The sequence below is a fragment of the Perca fluviatilis genome, chromosome 3, assembly GCF_010015445.1.
Source record: "Perca fluviatilis chromosome 3, GENO_Pfluv_1.0, whole genome shotgun sequence".
Lineage (NCBI taxonomy): Eukaryota > Metazoa > Chordata > Actinopteri > Perciformes > Percidae > Perca > Perca fluviatilis.
The window spans coordinates 11,285,569-11,302,608 of record NC_053114.1 but is presented as its reverse complement, the minus strand read 5'-3'; the positions used below and the strand labels follow the sequence as shown (position 1 = coordinate 11,302,608).

The following is a 17,040-nucleotide window of genomic DNA, read 5'->3' as shown; positions in this document are numbered from 1 at the left end:
AGTCATTATCAGTTAGAAAATATACTCCAAACTCACATTGTTCTACATATTTTGTCATTATTCAACCTTTTAAAGCAAACAGTTCAGTTCAGCATAAACTTTTAACTTTTTAATGAAATTCATACTTATTAAACTGATTTCCACTTTTTCAACTATTCTCACTACTTCAACTTCTTCTTACGGATTTAAGCTATTTATCCAGTTAGCTTTAGCAATTCAGCCGTTCAGCATTCCCACGCATTTTCTGCAGGAAATGCATTTTCTAGTTGTGTATTTTGTCCGATTATTTGAATTGGAAAGTTAATATGAGAAAAAGGTGATATGAGAAAAAGGCTAACGGTAGGTTAATTTCACGCCCTTGGGTCACGGTTTTGTGTCCCCTGGAAATCTGTGTGCCACTTCACTTATTAACAGAGAGGGTCGATCAATCTATGGACGGTCGTGCCGCCACCGTCGATGCAAAAATATAAAATTAATAGAAAGGGCGTACTATTTCCAGTCTCTTGCTCCAGTAGTGTCTGGCAAATCACTCCCTAGTGTCCATAATCCACTGAAATACAGTATGAAACACACATTAGCTCCGTGGAAAGTCAGTAGGGGTCTCGTTTGTTATTGCTGATGGCTGTTCAGCTCCACAAACGTTATAGTCTGAGTGATGGCGTAACGTTACAACGTTATAATAACTACTGCTACGTGACATGCGTCTTGCAAGCAGTATTGAAAACTGATAAAGCCACCGTGTCTTAAGAAGCTTGCTGTTTTACTAGACATTTTTAAACTCACGACTTTTTTCCTCTCGTCTTTCCCTCATACAGCCTCACTCGTATCGGTCGCTCCCTCAACGCATCTGCTATTCTGGCTCTAACGCTAACGTTAAACTCATAACAATCTGAATAAAAGAATGCTTCAAATCGCTGCCTTTAAAAAAATTAATTAACGTTAGAAGATAAATCTAGCTAGCTAGGTAGTGTGTGCTAATTGCAGATTGCCCGGTTGTTGCACTGCCCTCACGGTTGAGTTCTGCTTTTTTTCATCCATCCCTATCTAAATTTTATTGTAACAATAACGTTATCTTATCTCATTAAATTAAAAACGGAGTTGGTAAGATAAAAGCTGTATTGATAACCTTTATGAAACGTTGGCCTAAAATATATTTTCCCAAGAGCAGGTCGTTGGAGTGTATCAATACTTCAAACGTTAGCTAGCAAGCTAGCTACTTTATTAATTTAGGCAAAGTGACCATCCGCCTAATTTAGCTAACGTTGACGTTAGGTTGCTAACATTACCTGTAACGTTAGCTAGGTAGCAGTAAGCTTAAATTTGGAGCATAATAGGTTGTACAGCCATGACAGCAATACATGTGACACTGTCAAATACCACGACAGGTAACGTTTAAAGTAACGTAACCAACATATCTTTCATCATCTCCACTTTGCTAACCCACGTTTTAAGGTTAGTAGGCTTAGCTAACCTTTCAACTCCGGTATTAGCTTGCATTTTGTTATTAGCTAGCCTAGCTTGCTGACAGACTGCAATTGAGTAGCTAGCTAACTTGTTAACAGCCTAGAGAAGGCTGTAGCCTAAATTCCTTGTCTTACACAGAAGCAAGCCGACTATACCATATCAATTTACAATTAAATAAGTTCATGATACATAGCAACCTGGTAAAAAGGAATCTTACCGTAAACCGAACAGCTCGACACTCCAGTATCCCGCCAATGAAAGGATAGACCTCCTATGGCGCCATTTTGTTGCTACCTGGCCATCACCTGCTGCTAGCATTCCACTGACTAGCATTCATTTTGGCGCCACTTGACAGCGAATAACTTTACATCTGAAGTGTTTAAAGACTCTATTTGTCCATTGTTTAGTTCTAAAGAAACACGACAACGTATAAAAGGCTCCATTACCTTGTACCTCACGTTATGGCTCCATAGCAAATGTTTTTGTAAAAATAGGCTAACAATTGTGTCACACAGTAGAGGAATTACCGTATAGTACAGGATAAGCTTGCAGGCAGTTTCGACTAGAGGTCGACCGATAGTGGATTTTACCGATACCGATAGCTAGGTTGGGCCCTATTTGCCGATGACCGATTAATCGACCGATAGTATTTAGAATTGATACTGGATAAAACAGTTGACAAAATACATACATTTTTTTCAAAAAAAGTCCAGACACTTTTGCCAATAATCAAAATAATAATGTCATATTTATTGATATTACACCCACAGCAATGCTACACAAGCATGTGTGTTGTCTAAAACAGTCCTCCTACATATTTGGAGTCATCCAGTGCAAAAATAAACATAATGAGCATTATAATTCATATAAAGGACAAACTATTTACATTTCTTCAAAAAAGGCCCAAATGTATGCCAAATCTCAAAACAGTGACGCCATTCTTCTCTGTAGAACGGGCCTTTTTTTAAGAACTGTAAATAGTTTGTCCTTTATATGAATTATAATGCTCATTCACTGGATAGACCTACAACCAATCAGAGCAACGGAACGCAACTGTCAACAGAACTCAACACTGTGTATTGTCTCCATAGCAACCACTCTTTGAACAATGCATTCGTTCTAACTTCCGACTTTTAGACTTTTTTGAAGCTGGATATATCATTTGTTGCGTGTAAATATAAACGTGGATAACGTTAGTGATAGTGACATGCTTGCTACAGTTGCATTTCTAGAGATGAATCGGCGAAAACACGTTTTATTTCAATGAGACACGCCACGGCTTTGTTCTAACGTCACTGGGCGCTCCCTCTCTTCACTCATTCTCTATCTCGCTCCACCATATAACGCTACCGTGCTTTCGGGCAGTTGTTGATGCTCCTCCGCTGAGGATTTTAAAATGAATGCACTGTCGATTCTACACATCTCAATTCTCCGGCGGGAGCCACTAGACGGATCGTGGACGATTTGGGTCGGACTTGCGTTTATTTTTGTCAGTGTTTAACCGCTTGAGGTAAGTTAGCCTACTACTAATGTTTAGCGTCATCTCAGCCTCGAAAGCAAACAAACATACTGTTGTGCTGTTCTTTCTCTACTAATGCAGCATCTATTCAACAAATTAATAACTTTATATGATATGACAAATTGTACTGTATACATACCTTTTTGCTGTCGATGCTTTAAACGCGCATCTGATGTCAGCCTTCTCCGCACAGCATGTGCTCTCTGCAGTGTTGTAATGTAACGGAGTACAAATACTTCGTTACTGTACTTGAGTAGAAATTTCACGTATCTGTACTTTACTTCGCTATTTAAATTTATGTCAACTTTCACTTTTACTCCACTATATTTCCTAGATAAAATGTATACTTTTACTCCGTTATATTTCCACTAAGCATCTTCGTTACTCGTTACTAAAAAATAAAATTAGAAGAAATGTGTGAGACTGCAATAAGGGACGTTTGGGCGAATCACTGCTCCTAGATTGCATTACGCACGCTCCGCACACCGCGCGCTCTATTTCAGCGCTTGTTTGTTGCAAACCGCCATGGAAGCATGAGCACCTACTGGAGCACCTACTGGAGGACCTCCCGTTATCGTAGACCACCAGGCTCGACATAAGCAATGGCCCGATGGCCCGGGGCCAGTAAAAACGTATGTCGGGCTACTCTGCAAACAGCATCTTTACAAACGAGCTAAAATGAAAGATGTCAGTTTGTAGTCTGACTGTTTGTCTTAATTTGCAACCAATCTTGAACTTTGGACAAACTATTGTAAACGTAGCTGATTTCTAAACGAGCCATCCTCTCGCTGGAGCGGTAAACCTATGGATGTATTTTAAGACCAAAACAAATACATGTGGCTACTTAATATGCACGTGAATGACGCGTTCTTCATTGTTGACGATGTTGCCAGTTGTATTATTTAGCAACAGAATCGTCTTATTTCAAATTAGGCATACAGGACTAATCTGAGATCATTTTCTAGTTAAGTAGCCTATCTAGTTATCATTATGGATTTTCCATGTTTTTAGGGGTTTGCTTACTAATGTAAAAAATATAGCATTAATTTAGTAAGAAAGTGAAAATATCAAGATGACAAGATGATGCGTATTAGGTATAATTTTATTTTCTTTATTTGAATGTAGTTGATGACCCCTGGTCTAGCTTTGCTGCTAATGGCACAACATCCAGTGGCAGTGGCTAGCTTTTTTCCTGTTTTTTTGTCCTTTTCCAATCACACCTATGATATTTCTTTCAGGGCCAGTAAAAATGTAGAAGGGGCCAGCAAAACTCTGATCTACTGGCCCCTGGGGCCAGTGGGGATTTCTTTTTATGTTGAGCCCTGCGACCACCCCGACAATAGTGGTGAACTCGGTGAACAGGGTAGTGGTGAAGATAACGTCATACACCCGTGTTGCAAGAAATGTTTCTGTACATTGATGTCAGCTCTAAACATATGCTGTTTGTTCTTTGAACTTAAGAGAATTGTGTCTGAAAAGTCCCTGAATATGCTTTATGCTTTATTATAAGAAAGCCACAATAAAAGTTCTAACCGCTTGCTTTTAAAAAAAACAACTTTTACTTTTACTTTTAGTACATTAAATGTCAGAAAATTACTTTTGATACTTAAGTACAGTATATATCAGATACTTTAAGACTTTTACTTAAGTAATATTCTAAAAGGTAACTTTCACTTCTACCGAAGTCTTTTTCTAGTACGATACTTGTACTTTTACTCAAGTATTGCTTTCTAGTACTTTATACAACACTGGCTCTCTGTGCAGCGCGCAGTAACACGTGTCGAAAATAAACAACACAAGGCATCAGTGATGGTTTTTATTTCGCCTCTAGAGGCCGCTATTGTAATGCATGATGCCAGCAGACCCTTCTCAGCTCTCGTGTACTGTGTAATGAATGACAGCCGCTCCAGCAACGGACGCAACCAGGAAAATGGATCGGTATGGATTTTTTCCGATAACGATAGTTCCACCAATCAACTATCGGTGCCGATTAATCAGCAAAACCGATGAATCGGTTGACCTCTAGTTTCGACTTACATGAGCTGTTTAGGATTAATTACTAATGTTAACTAGCATTTTAGTTAGCAATAATTAGCCTGTGCCCATGTTATCTCCTTACATATACCTACACTCTCCTTCTCTGTAAGATTGGGAATGATTGAGATTTCTCTTGGCACAGCTACCAGAAGACTTACAACTTTCAGACACGTTGCTCACGTCACATTTGGAGGCTGCACAGTAAAGCTGGCCATCACCGGAAAAGTGCTTCTAATAGCCTTCACTGGTCTCCGTCCAGAGCAACGGGGTCTGTTGGTCCATTATATACTGTCTATGAGCACTACTCATTCTTAAATCTAACAGCTGATTAGAAGTGAGGCTTTCAGTTGAACCAATCAGATTTGGCCATGAAATTCATGGGCCTATCAAAGCCTTACAACTCTGCTTTAAATCTGTTCTCTCCCTGTGCTGTCAGCTGTCGTTTCAGGCAAAGCGCTCGACCCTCCTCCTCCCCTGCCGCCTCGTGTTTCTCCCGGCTGCCCGCTCCGTTGCCTCTTCGGTCAGGTCTCTGGTCTCTTTGTCCACCGCCACCAGTGTCTGGACTCCATCGGGGGGTTTTGTTCCTGTTCTCTACCCCCTTGAAATATAGTATTGATTCGATGGAGTCTAATCTCCAAAAGACTTTATACATTTCATATTATACAGTTGTACAATAAATAATTTTGCATATCTGCAAACGAAGTCTCTCCTGATTGAAATAATCTTTGGGTAGATTTCATTATGTTTTTTTAGGCTGCAATTGTTACTGTTGAAAAGTAATGTACCCTTTACATACACGGTATTTACAAAAATACTTACAGTATTTCCCTCATACTTACAGTAGCCTATAATGTATTTCTCCTTCCCTCTATAATACCCAATTATTAGTCCTGTGTTCCTCGTTGTCTGGTTTTCTTCTGCTGAAAACATTTGAATTTGTCGTTAAAGGACTAAGCCACTGTTTGTTGAAAAAGGGTTATTCACCGTCTCCTCTATATTTATATAGGTGGGCAAATGCATTTTAGTATCAGTGCATGCATTGTCTTAGTCCGGCGCCGCCGGCCAGAGGCGCGGGAAGTCATTTTCTGCAGGGGGTGCGGGGTGCTGGCGGGGGGGGGGGTGCGCAGATGCGTACTGCACAGCGAACTAAATAGGCATACATAAATCACATGCCAAATCACTATTGGTCAAAAGATGAATGACTTGGGGCGGCCTCTAACTCCCCCAGTAAGAGCTTGTGCGACATGTAGGCTGAGTCCTTTGCAGCGGCCCGGGTTTGAATCCGACCTGCGTCCCTTTGCTGCGTGTCATTCCCTATGGTCATTCCCTCTCTTTCTCTCCCCCTTTCCTGTCTATCCACTGTTACTATCGAATAAAAAGTAATCAAAAAAAAGAAAATGAATGACTAGTCCAGCTGAGCAGGCATCAAGTATGCCTTTCCAGTTCAATAAACCAAGTACTGCCATCTGACTCACACATCACAAGACAGTGTTACAATGAATTAAATCATGCCAAAGCATTGTATGGCTCAAGACTATGGCAATATAGGATTTACTAAAAATCACCCAAGCAGAAAGCACAGTAGTAATTCTGAAACGTGAATGACTGAAGATACAACAATGCCATCACACAACACAGTTGAGCGCAGGTTGCAAAATAACAGTCACTTAGTCAGCTGCAACTTCACAAACTGCAAAAGCCAACATATACTGCACTTGACAACTAAGTCTCACACAGGCCTATAGCAGCATCACAAAATTATGATGCAATACGTCTGATATGCATGGCATTTCAATAAACTCAAATATAAACAAAATATGTACATTATCTGGTCACACAGTCACAACAGATTATATTAGCCTACTCAACTTACAGATAGCATAATAGCTCTTACGTTTAGAAGTTCTAATTTCTTGTCTTTTTCTTTGCAAAGTCGCAGATCAAATCCTCAAAGTCCAGCTCCCTCAGCAGCTCGCTAAACCCTATTACAGATGCGTTGCTGTGTGTTGGTAGCACTTTACAGCCAATGCAATAAATGTCTCTGGTGGACAGTGATATAGAATCCACTCCCGTGGTACAGTTTCACCGTTGTGAAGGTGTCAGGGAGAGAGAGCGCGTCTTTCTGCCGCCAGCCTCATTCCCCCTGGATATTTAGCCGCCCGATTCTGAAAGGCTAATATCCCTCTGGGTAGAATTTCCTCCCGGACGGCCTCTGTAATCGGTCCCCATAGTGCAGGCTCTTCAGAGATGATGGTACCTGAGGTGCCATTACCTTGTTCTGTAATGCTGATGACCGGCCTCATCTCTGTCTTTTTCCACAACAACTTCGCTAAAGTTAACGTTAGCTACCGTTAGCTGTGGCTGAGTGTAGCTGGTAGAAGGCAGCGATTCTTCCAAGCTAACGTTGGCTAGCTCCTCGACATCCTCCTCTTCGTCATCACCAGCTCTTTTAAAAAAGCTATTTATTCGCGGGACATTTTTTTATAGCAGCCGCTTATTCTTTCTCTCCCTTTTCCACACTTTCACTCGCTGATACAACCCAATCTGACCGGGGATCAGTTACAAATTAATTCCACTCTTTCAATCTCAACTTGTTCTTAGAAAACTGATCTTGAATCAGTACGATGTAAACAACCTGCTCTATGCCCACCCACCTTTACCAATTCAACCTTTACGCCAATTTACACAGTGCATGCGGCCTTCACCCAATCATTACCTGTCCAGTCATCATACTGACACACAATCACGAGACATTTTTTTGTAAACAACTTTTCTTTTATTCTGATTGGATAATTATCACCATAATGATTAATGCACATTGGGTAATCCGGGCTTGATCGCAGTTTGCCAACAGCACCAACCGGGGGTGCGGCAGCACCCAATGGCAGCACCCCCAGCACCCCTACTTCCTGCGCCTATGCCGCCGGTGCTAGCTTAGCTTAGCGTAATGAATGGAATCCTTTGTTGCTGTTTAGCATGTGGTGAGTAAAAGTGAACCAACAAGACAAAGACAAAACCTAATTACTTCTTGTGGCCTGCGTATTCAACAACGAGTAAAAATAGCAATGCAGATTAAGACTAGATGATTTCCTAGGCAGATATTGACTTGGGACTATATTGGGTGGAAGTAGGCTACAGCCGAAGCACTGCTACTCCACGGGGGGCTCCACGGGCTTTCGACATACATTGTGTAGCAGGTTGATTGGTCGCAGGTGGTTTCAATCACACTCACTCTCTCTGGACCAATCAGGAAGTAACTGCATGCTATATAGGCCGGGGGTTTGACCTCTTGACACTCTTTTACTCTTTGTTGCTGGAAGCACATTTCCGCTTTGGGTCCTTTTGCGTGGTGCAGTCACGGTTGTGCAACAGGTAATTGCAGTTGACATGGCGTGTTGTCTTTTGCAGTGTCTCCCTGTTACAAACCCAATCCTTCCTGTAACGGAACCGGGTTGAGTGTTGCTGCTGGTAGGTTGGACAAATCTTTCTCCTCTTTGAATATTTTAATGAATGAGTGTTTAAGTAATCGGCCGTTTTATTGTAGGCTCTGTGTAGCTGTACTATCGGCACTGTCTGTGTATTGGTGCGAAGCTCCCTGACGGGTATGTATGTATACCAGTGGCATCGCGTGTATTTTCTTTAATCGTAAACCGTTACTGAATTTAGGTTGTTTGTGCATGCCAGGGTTGTGAAATTGCTTCGCTTGCGCTGATATTTGCACTAGCCCCTCCCTTCCCTGCCACGCTGCTGTTTTGTCTAAACTGACTTTTGTTTCAACCACTGTCAACGGGTTGTAACCACACGAGCTCACGCCAGGCTTTGAACGCCTCTACGCGCTTTTCAGCGCCAGGATCTGATGCCCAAAGTGTCCGACAGGGCTGTATTTGAGTGATCGTGACACGGACGATAGCTTTGCCTTTCTTTGGCTTGCCCGTGCTTACGAATGTGTATGGAGATTGGGGTTTATGTTTATGGGTTTATTTGTTAAATTATGATTAAGTGATTTTTGGTTATTTTATATTTCTTTTTGTTTAAGTTCTGATAAAAGACTCATTTCTGTTGAAACTTTAAGATTTATCTGTTAATCCTTTGTTTGGCTCCAGGCAGCTAGGAATAAGTGATCTTTGGTTGATTTCTATTTCTGTTTAAGTTGTGATAACGACTTTCATTTTTGTTGAGACTTTCATAGTTTATTAGTTAATTTTGGTTATTTGTTAGGCTCTAGGCAGCTATTTAGACACCTATGCTGCCTAGATTTGCCTTAGATTGAAGTTGTTTTTCATTTATTTTTGGTTTGATTTATTTTCCCTCCCCCCAATAACTGTGTGTGTGTGTGTGTGTGTGTGTGTGTGTGTGTGTGTGTGTGTGTGTGTGTGTGTGTGTGTGTGTGTGTGTGTGTGTGTTTTATTTTAAATAGTATTTTATATTTGAGGTTTTAGTAATTGTATTAATAAAATCATTGTTTCTGACAGAACTACGTCTCTGGCTTCATGCATAAATTGAACCTGTGTGCTTTCTGTATTTTGGTGGTTTAACTATTTTACTAGTCAAATCCTATTCTCGGGGTGAAATTCCCCGGGTGGCATTGCCGGTGTCTTCCTTGGGTCTGGGTGTTGAGCGGGCCAAAAAGGTGCTCCACACCAAAGAGTCCCACTCGCCACAATCTCATATATTTACACTTTGAATTTCGTCATGGCATTTATATAAATGAATATATTTGTAAATGAATTTCCATCATATAGCCTACCATAACCCTGGATGGACAATCGCTGAACTCAATTTGATGCTTTATTAATTCAATACAAGCTGAAATAATGCTTTATATTTTATTATTTTTTTCTTAATTTAATTCTATTTTATGTATTCTTACCTATTCTTACACACAGTGATTAAGAAGCTGTGGTAAGAGAACATGACATGTTATTGTTGTATAATTTACATTATGTTCCTCACGAATGTATATGCTGAATGTGGACCTTGGATAATAAAGATTTCTTTAAAAACAACATACCTTCCGTTTTTGAAAACAAGCAAAAGAAAGATGTCAGAGGATGTAGTGGAGGAGATAAAAGCTCGGCAGGATCAAATATGGGGAGGCTACAAATTTATACTGATGGGTCGAAGGATCCTGAGAGCGGTAAAGTGGCTTTTGGTATTGGCATACCTGAAATAGGTTATAAAAAAGGTTGTAGGATTCCAGATTGCTTATCACTGCAGAGTTGGTGGCAGTTCTATGGGCAGTAAGGTGGGTTGAAGATAACAAACAGGAACATTCTGTCATATGTAGTGAGTCAGCTGCATCCCTAATTACAATTAAAGGTACCAAAACTAAGTCCAGGCCTGATGTGCTTGTGGAAATTATGCAGGTGTTGTATAGAATTCATAAAGCAGGGTATGAGGTGGGGTTTCTGTGGGTTCCGGCACACATGGGTGTGGAAGGTAATGAGGAGGCAGATGAGGTGTCAAAGAAAGCAGTGCAGGAGGAAAGAGTTCAAATTGATGTGCAGTATGGGTCACCAGACTACACTGACATAATTAATAGGTCAGTAAAAGAAATGTGGCAAAATTCATGGGATTGTGAAAAGAAGGGGAGAACTTATTCAGTACAAAGAATGGTAGAGAAAGAAATGTGATTATAGATAGTATTAGATAGCCTATTATAGATAGATGTAAGAGAAGAGATGCAGTAGTTTTATCCAGATTGAGGCTTGGGCATTGTGGGCTGAGGAGTGGGCTGGCTCTGATTTGTAAACATCCTGATGGAAAGTGTGAATGCGGAGACAAGGAAACAGTGAAGCATGTATTAGTGCAGTGCAGGAAGTACTCTCGTCAGAGGAAGAAATTTTTCAGAGAACTGGGTGCAACTGGAGAAACTGTTTTTACTTTACGCACTTTATTGAATTTGGACAGTTGGCGCAAATTGAAGAAACTGATGGAGTACTTGCGACATATTGGAGTATATAATAAGATGTAGCTAATTATAATTATTTCTACTTGAGTTGTGAATAGCGAGTAGAGACCAGTGGAGGGCAGCAATACGCCATAGATGCGTCTAGCCTGCCGGAAACAAGAAGAAGAAGAAGAAGAAGAACATCCCTTCCGGGTCAGATCCAAGGAAACTAAATTTAGAGGTTCCTTGGTCAAGTTGTTTTTTATTATAAATGAATGGGTCAAGTCTAATCCGAGCAGCGGTCTAACTAAACATTTTATTTGTTAAGAACGCGTTTTTGATTAAAGAGGACTTGTGATAATCAACGCAAAGACACAACATGGCGACCACTATTAGCACTCAGCGGGGACAGGTAACGTTACACAGTGGGCTCTGTGTTGTTAGACTGCAGTTTATCAACATGTCTGACTCTTAACTACCTTCAGTCTGTACAGCCACATAGAGCCGTCTACAACACTGACACTATCACCTAACGTTAGCGGTATTATAACGAGCTATAATGGTAGGTTAGGGTTAGCTATAACGTTAGCATAACAGTATCTGGGTTAAACGTCAATACACTGATTCAGTGCTGGCTGTTAAGACAACAACAGTAACCTTGTTCTAAAAGTTACCAAACTACTGAGACCGTTGCCTGTTAGTAGTTTTAGGACTGGGTGGTGGGTAACTTAGAGACGCAAATAAACTGTACTTAAGTAACGTTAGATGTCAAAGTACTCATCAAGGCAAACACTTGGAGTAACGTCAACGTGACCCCCCCCCCCTTTTTTTTTCTGCAATATTCTTGGGAAAGGAAAGGGAGGGAAACTTTTTTTTTCTGTCTTTAGTTTTTTAAAAAAAGAAAAAACACCCCCCTTTTTTTTTTTTTTTTTTTTTTTTTTCGAAAGATTTTTTTTTTTTGGGGGGGGGGGGGGGGGGGTGAATTTTTTTTTTTTTTTATGGTCAGTTGGTGATAAAAAGTCACATCATCCTCTCCTGATCGGATAATCTGCTAACGGATACCCCCCCCCCTTTCCTTCCCCCCTTTTTTTCTTTTTTTTTCCCCCCCTTTTTTTTTTGCTTTCTGTTAATCATACTTTTTGGCCAAGACATAGGCGATGTGAGGGGACGCCAGAGTAGGTCTTCGTAGCCGCTAGTTCTTTGCTGTCTGCTTGGTGTGCCAGGGCCTTAAAACATATTAGCATTTACACAACAGACACACTTGATGCATTCTGCTATCAGCAGCACGGTTCTCTGATACTGACCTCATACCAGCATGAATATCCCGCTGTAGCTAAGCCATTATTCTGCAGTAGGGTAACAGTGCCAGCAGAACATGCATATATGAATAAAACAATTAATAAATCTTAAGTAATGTAACAGAGAAAAGTAATGTTTTTTTCTCAAAAAATCTATTTAGGTAAGAGTTAAAATTATGCAGCATTAAAACTACTTCAACAAGTACAATTACTTAGTACATGTAGGCTAACGTAGTAAATGTAACTCATCACTACTTACTGACCTCTGTCTCTCCCTGACTCTGGGCTGTTGGCAAGATGTCAGAGTCCTCACCTGTTGGCATGTGGGATCACCGCAGCTAAATTAATCTGTAGTTTCATCACAGTTTAAATAAAAGGTTTTGGATCCGCTGCAAACCTTTATTGGTCCTTCTTTGGCCCATGCTGCACCCTTCCACTAAGTTTCGTGAAAATGGGTCCAGTAGTTTTTCCCTAATCCTGCTGACAGACAAACCAAGCCGAAAACATCTCCTTTAACGGAGGTAAATATTAGGTGTGGGGGATATTTTCCATGGCAATACTGTATCGATACAAAGTATCAATCTTTTATTATATATGTGTTGGTCAGCATGTCTTCTTGACAGTCCCATTTTGCAGCAATAGACAGAGAAATGTATCTTTTTAGATAAAACAGATGTTGACAAAGTTTCCTTTTGGGGACATAATTTGAAATTGGGAAAAATTTTAAGTTGGAAAAAGTTAATAAATTGCAATATATCACATAATATTTCACTAGGTTTAAAATTGCAATAATATTGTATCGTGACATGAGTATCGTTATGATACAAGCTCTGTTTTTCACACCCTTATCCCATTATCTCTGTCTTGCCCCTTTGCACAGTCGCACAGTTGCACATCCTCGCACTGTTCTGATCATGTTTTGTACATCGTGTTATTACTGTTCTACATCACTATTCTAGACCACACTCTACACTAACTGTACATCGACTCTTTACTACATCTCAGTATTTATTTAGACTGTATGTTCACATATATTGTGTTATTACTGATCTACATCAATACCTAGTCCACTACTTGCACTAACTGTATATTGACTTCTTACTACATTCAGCCTCTATATAGATTGTCTACTCATGTTTACTGTGCTATTACTGTTTTACATCACTAACTAGACCAATTCTTGTACTAACCTTATACTGACGCCTCACAACATTTCAGCATTTATATAGACTGTCTTTTCATGTAAATTGTGTTATATCATCACTAACTAGACCACAATTTGCACTTGACTGTCTATTCATATTTATTCGTGTTATTACCTCATCACTTACGCATATCCATCGACTTCCTTACACCTCACTTTGCACCGGCTTTGTAATGCCCACTTAATTCTGTACTTTATGTAGCCTATTGTACTCTGCCCACTTAATTCTGCCCACTTAATTATGTACTTTATGTAGCCTATTCTGTATTCTTGTATTGTATTGAATGTGAAACTGTATGTTGTCCTGCATGCCCCAGCTTTTCTTGGCCAGGTCGCTGTTGCAAATGAGAACTTGTTCTCAAGGGCCCAATCGTATCGTGAGGACTCTGGTGATTCCTACCCCTAGTAAATATGTGCATTTATCTAGGTATACAAAGTTTTAGTGTTGATCTGTTGCAGGTGTGTGTGTTTTTTTGTCTTTGCATAGCATGTCCGTCTGAATCCCTGTTTGTATATATATTCAGGTGTATATTGGGGAGCTTCCCCAGGACTTCCTGAGGATCACTCCAACTCAGCAGCAGCAGCAGGTCCAGCTGGACGCCCAGGCAGCCAGGCAGCTGCAGTTTGGAGGCTCAATAGGCACCGTAGGGCGACTCAGCATTACTGTTGTCCAGGTAAACACAGAAATATAACTTTTTCCCATTTAAATAATTTTTACCAATATGGATATGATATTTAAAATATTCCACATCTTTCATACATTTTTGGTATTCTTAAACTTTTTAAGCCAGAAATCCAGTTTAGAATCATCTTTTCAACATCCAGCATTCTTCTGTAGTATGTTGTGTTTTCTGTGTTAAATCTAATTGCTTCACATGTGTTGTCAAATTGTTTTCTTAATTTGCAGTGTGTTGAGCTATCAGGGCCACTTACACTGCAAACTTGAGTCATGTTCCATAAATAATACTGAGAAATGTGGAGATTAAAGTCCAACACCTGACTTGAATGTACCTAAAAGTCAGTCTAAAGCGGTTCCATGAAGGTCAATTTAAGCTCACCCAATCAGACTAATTGAAGACAGGTTTAAGTAGTCTAGATAATTGCATGTGCATGTTATTCTTAAGCACCCCAAGAGCCCGAACATGAATTTCATTTTTTCATACAACCTTTACTTATACTCGCTATCATTGAGGGGCAGGCGTTTCAAGCAGCTTTCGTCTGAACAGGAAGTCACAGAAACACTCACATCCTGTTAGGTCCGATTTATTAAAATGTTATCAGACTCATATCATCTTATATGCAGTCTCCAATTGTTTTGATTCTGACAGAGTAGCCTGTTAAAATGCTCTACATGCGATCTGTTGCTGATGTTAATACACAACTGTAGATTATCTGTAATCTGAATGTATTTATTCTCTTTGATGACCCACACAACATCTGTTAACAGAATATGCCTTCAAATCAGACAATTAACATCTTTCCAATTAAAAGTAAATGTTAAGTTTATATACAACGTCATAGTGTTGAGTCAACCCTGAAAAAAATCAGCTATTAGATCAGCTGAGAGCCAGGCGTTTCCCATCAGGCCCTGGGTCTTGCAGTCAGTGGAGAGCAACTGCAGTGCCTGGCTCTAAAAACTGCGACCACCTTGATCTCGTGAGATTATCGTTGCATGTGCATGACGTCAGAGCAAGTCAGGATCAAGTCGGACACGCCCTATGAAGCAGCTTGATTTGTTGGGGTTAGTCATTTGACCTTGAGTGGTTAAGGTTAGGATAGCCGATTGGTCAGGGGATAGGACCTGAACAAATGGGGTAACGTTACCTTGCGTAAGCATCGAGCGCCTGGCCAATAAATGCTATTGAGGGGCGGGTCTTGGCGTGGCCATAGTGGGATTCATAATATCGCCCGGGGGGTTGTCGTTTCAATGAATGTTGGCTGGAAGATGAAAAATACAAATTATGGATTAAACGGGGACAAACTCCACGAGTTGCCTCTTGTAAAGTCTGCATAAAAGACATACAGCAGTAATGTTAGTATTGCATGTCTGTTATGGCACGTTCATTTGTAGAATATGCAGTGAACATAGCCAAAGTTACATAACAGTAACTGTAACGTTAACTACCTGCAAACTAAAACCTGCAAACATTAGCCCAGTGCATAACAACAATTGTTGATTACTGAACAGAAATCGTGTCAGATGGAGTGCCATACAAGTAGCCTACTGTAAGGTTGAGGATGGCCTTATGCAATATTTACACTGCTCTGCTCCAGTAGATAAATGTATATGTCTTGGCAATGAAATAATTTTTTTTTTTTCATTTAATATAGGCTATTTATCAAGCAGGTGCCTGTGCACTATCAGTCTTCTGGGTTAAAATGGAATTACAGGTTGTTGTTGCACTGTCTCAGATTTTGTTCAAACCTTGTCTATATCAAGAATGTGTCCCAAAACCAAGGCCTGTAAAATATGTCTTCATATATTGAGCCCTTGAAATTACTTCAGTTTTACAGCCTGAAAATCACATTATCAGGTAAGCTATTTGGACTAGAGATGCACCGATTACAACTTTCTAGGCCAATTCAGATTTTCTTTGGGTTAGGCCAGCCGATAGCGATTTTAGCCGATTCCGATTTCATTTTTTCTAACCACTTTACAGCACACACAAATATTTATTTTCTATCTTTTCTTTAATAGAACATTTTGCACAGAACATAGAACATGTTTTGAACAGATAATGGATCACTATAAAATAGAACTATATAAATTACTCCTGGTGTGGGAAATTCACACACATCTAAAGTGCAATGTTAGAACCATTTCCTTCTTTTCACATCCAATATCCAACTTAATATAATAAATATAGCCTTGCAGTATAAAGATATTTCTCAAAACACACACGCAGGCCTGTTTCAACGTCAACAGTAACGTTACCTGAAAACATAAACGTCACCACTCATTTTACACAGTTTAGCAATAAACTAAACGCTGGGGGAAGATTACTACGGTTTTAATGTAGGTTTTGAGCGGTATGCCCACTAACCCCACTAACCTGGAAAGCGTTTTAAACAGTAACGTTAATACAGCGTGTCGGAGGAATACAGCGTCTCTTTTTTCTCTCTTTTTTTCGCCTCTTGCAGCCAGACGTCAGAGGCAGAGGGACAGTCACTGCAGCATTCGCTAATGTTAGCTTCTTGCGGGTCCGATCAACAGTAAATTCATTAAAGTCAGTGTGTCCAACGCTATTTTCCAATAAACTGTAGCTGTCAAATTTCACGGGATCCGCGGTTTTCATGTTCAACTTATTCAGCCTCAGAGGGGAGAGAGAGCGGCTGAGATCAGTACAGCAGACGGCTCTGCAGAGCCGTGTATAATTACGACTTTATAACATTTCATAAACAGCTGATTGAGCGGCGGTGCGCTGATCTTGCGCGATGTTAATCATGCGGCGCCCGAGTGCATTTGATCGGCATAAAATCGGCATATGTCAGACTGCCCTGCCGGTCGGCAGTCATGGCCAAGCACGTGAAAATCGGCGAATTCCGGTCACTGGCCGGTCAATCGGTGCGTCTCTAATTTGGACATTAATATAGTGAAAAGTATTATTCATAGGCAGCCCAAACTTTG

The 17,040-nt window shown here is 40.3% G+C and overlaps 1 protein-coding gene across 1 annotated transcript in view; it reads left to right on the top strand.

The window, feature by feature from the left end:
* The first annotated feature begins 11,078 nt into the window (after window positions 1–11,078).
* Window positions 11,079–17,040, top strand: part of LOC120556010 (toll interacting protein) — a 45,779-nt gene continuing 39,817 nt past the window's right edge. Inside the window, exons 1-2 of the mRNA XM_039795299.1 lie at window positions 11,079–11,322; window positions 13,937–14,086. Of these exons, the coding sequence (XP_039651233.1) occupies window positions 11,290–11,322; window positions 13,937–14,086 (183 nt within the window). The 5' untranslated portion in view covers window positions 11,079–11,289. The remainder of the gene's footprint in view (window positions 11,323–13,936; window positions 14,087–17,040) is intronic.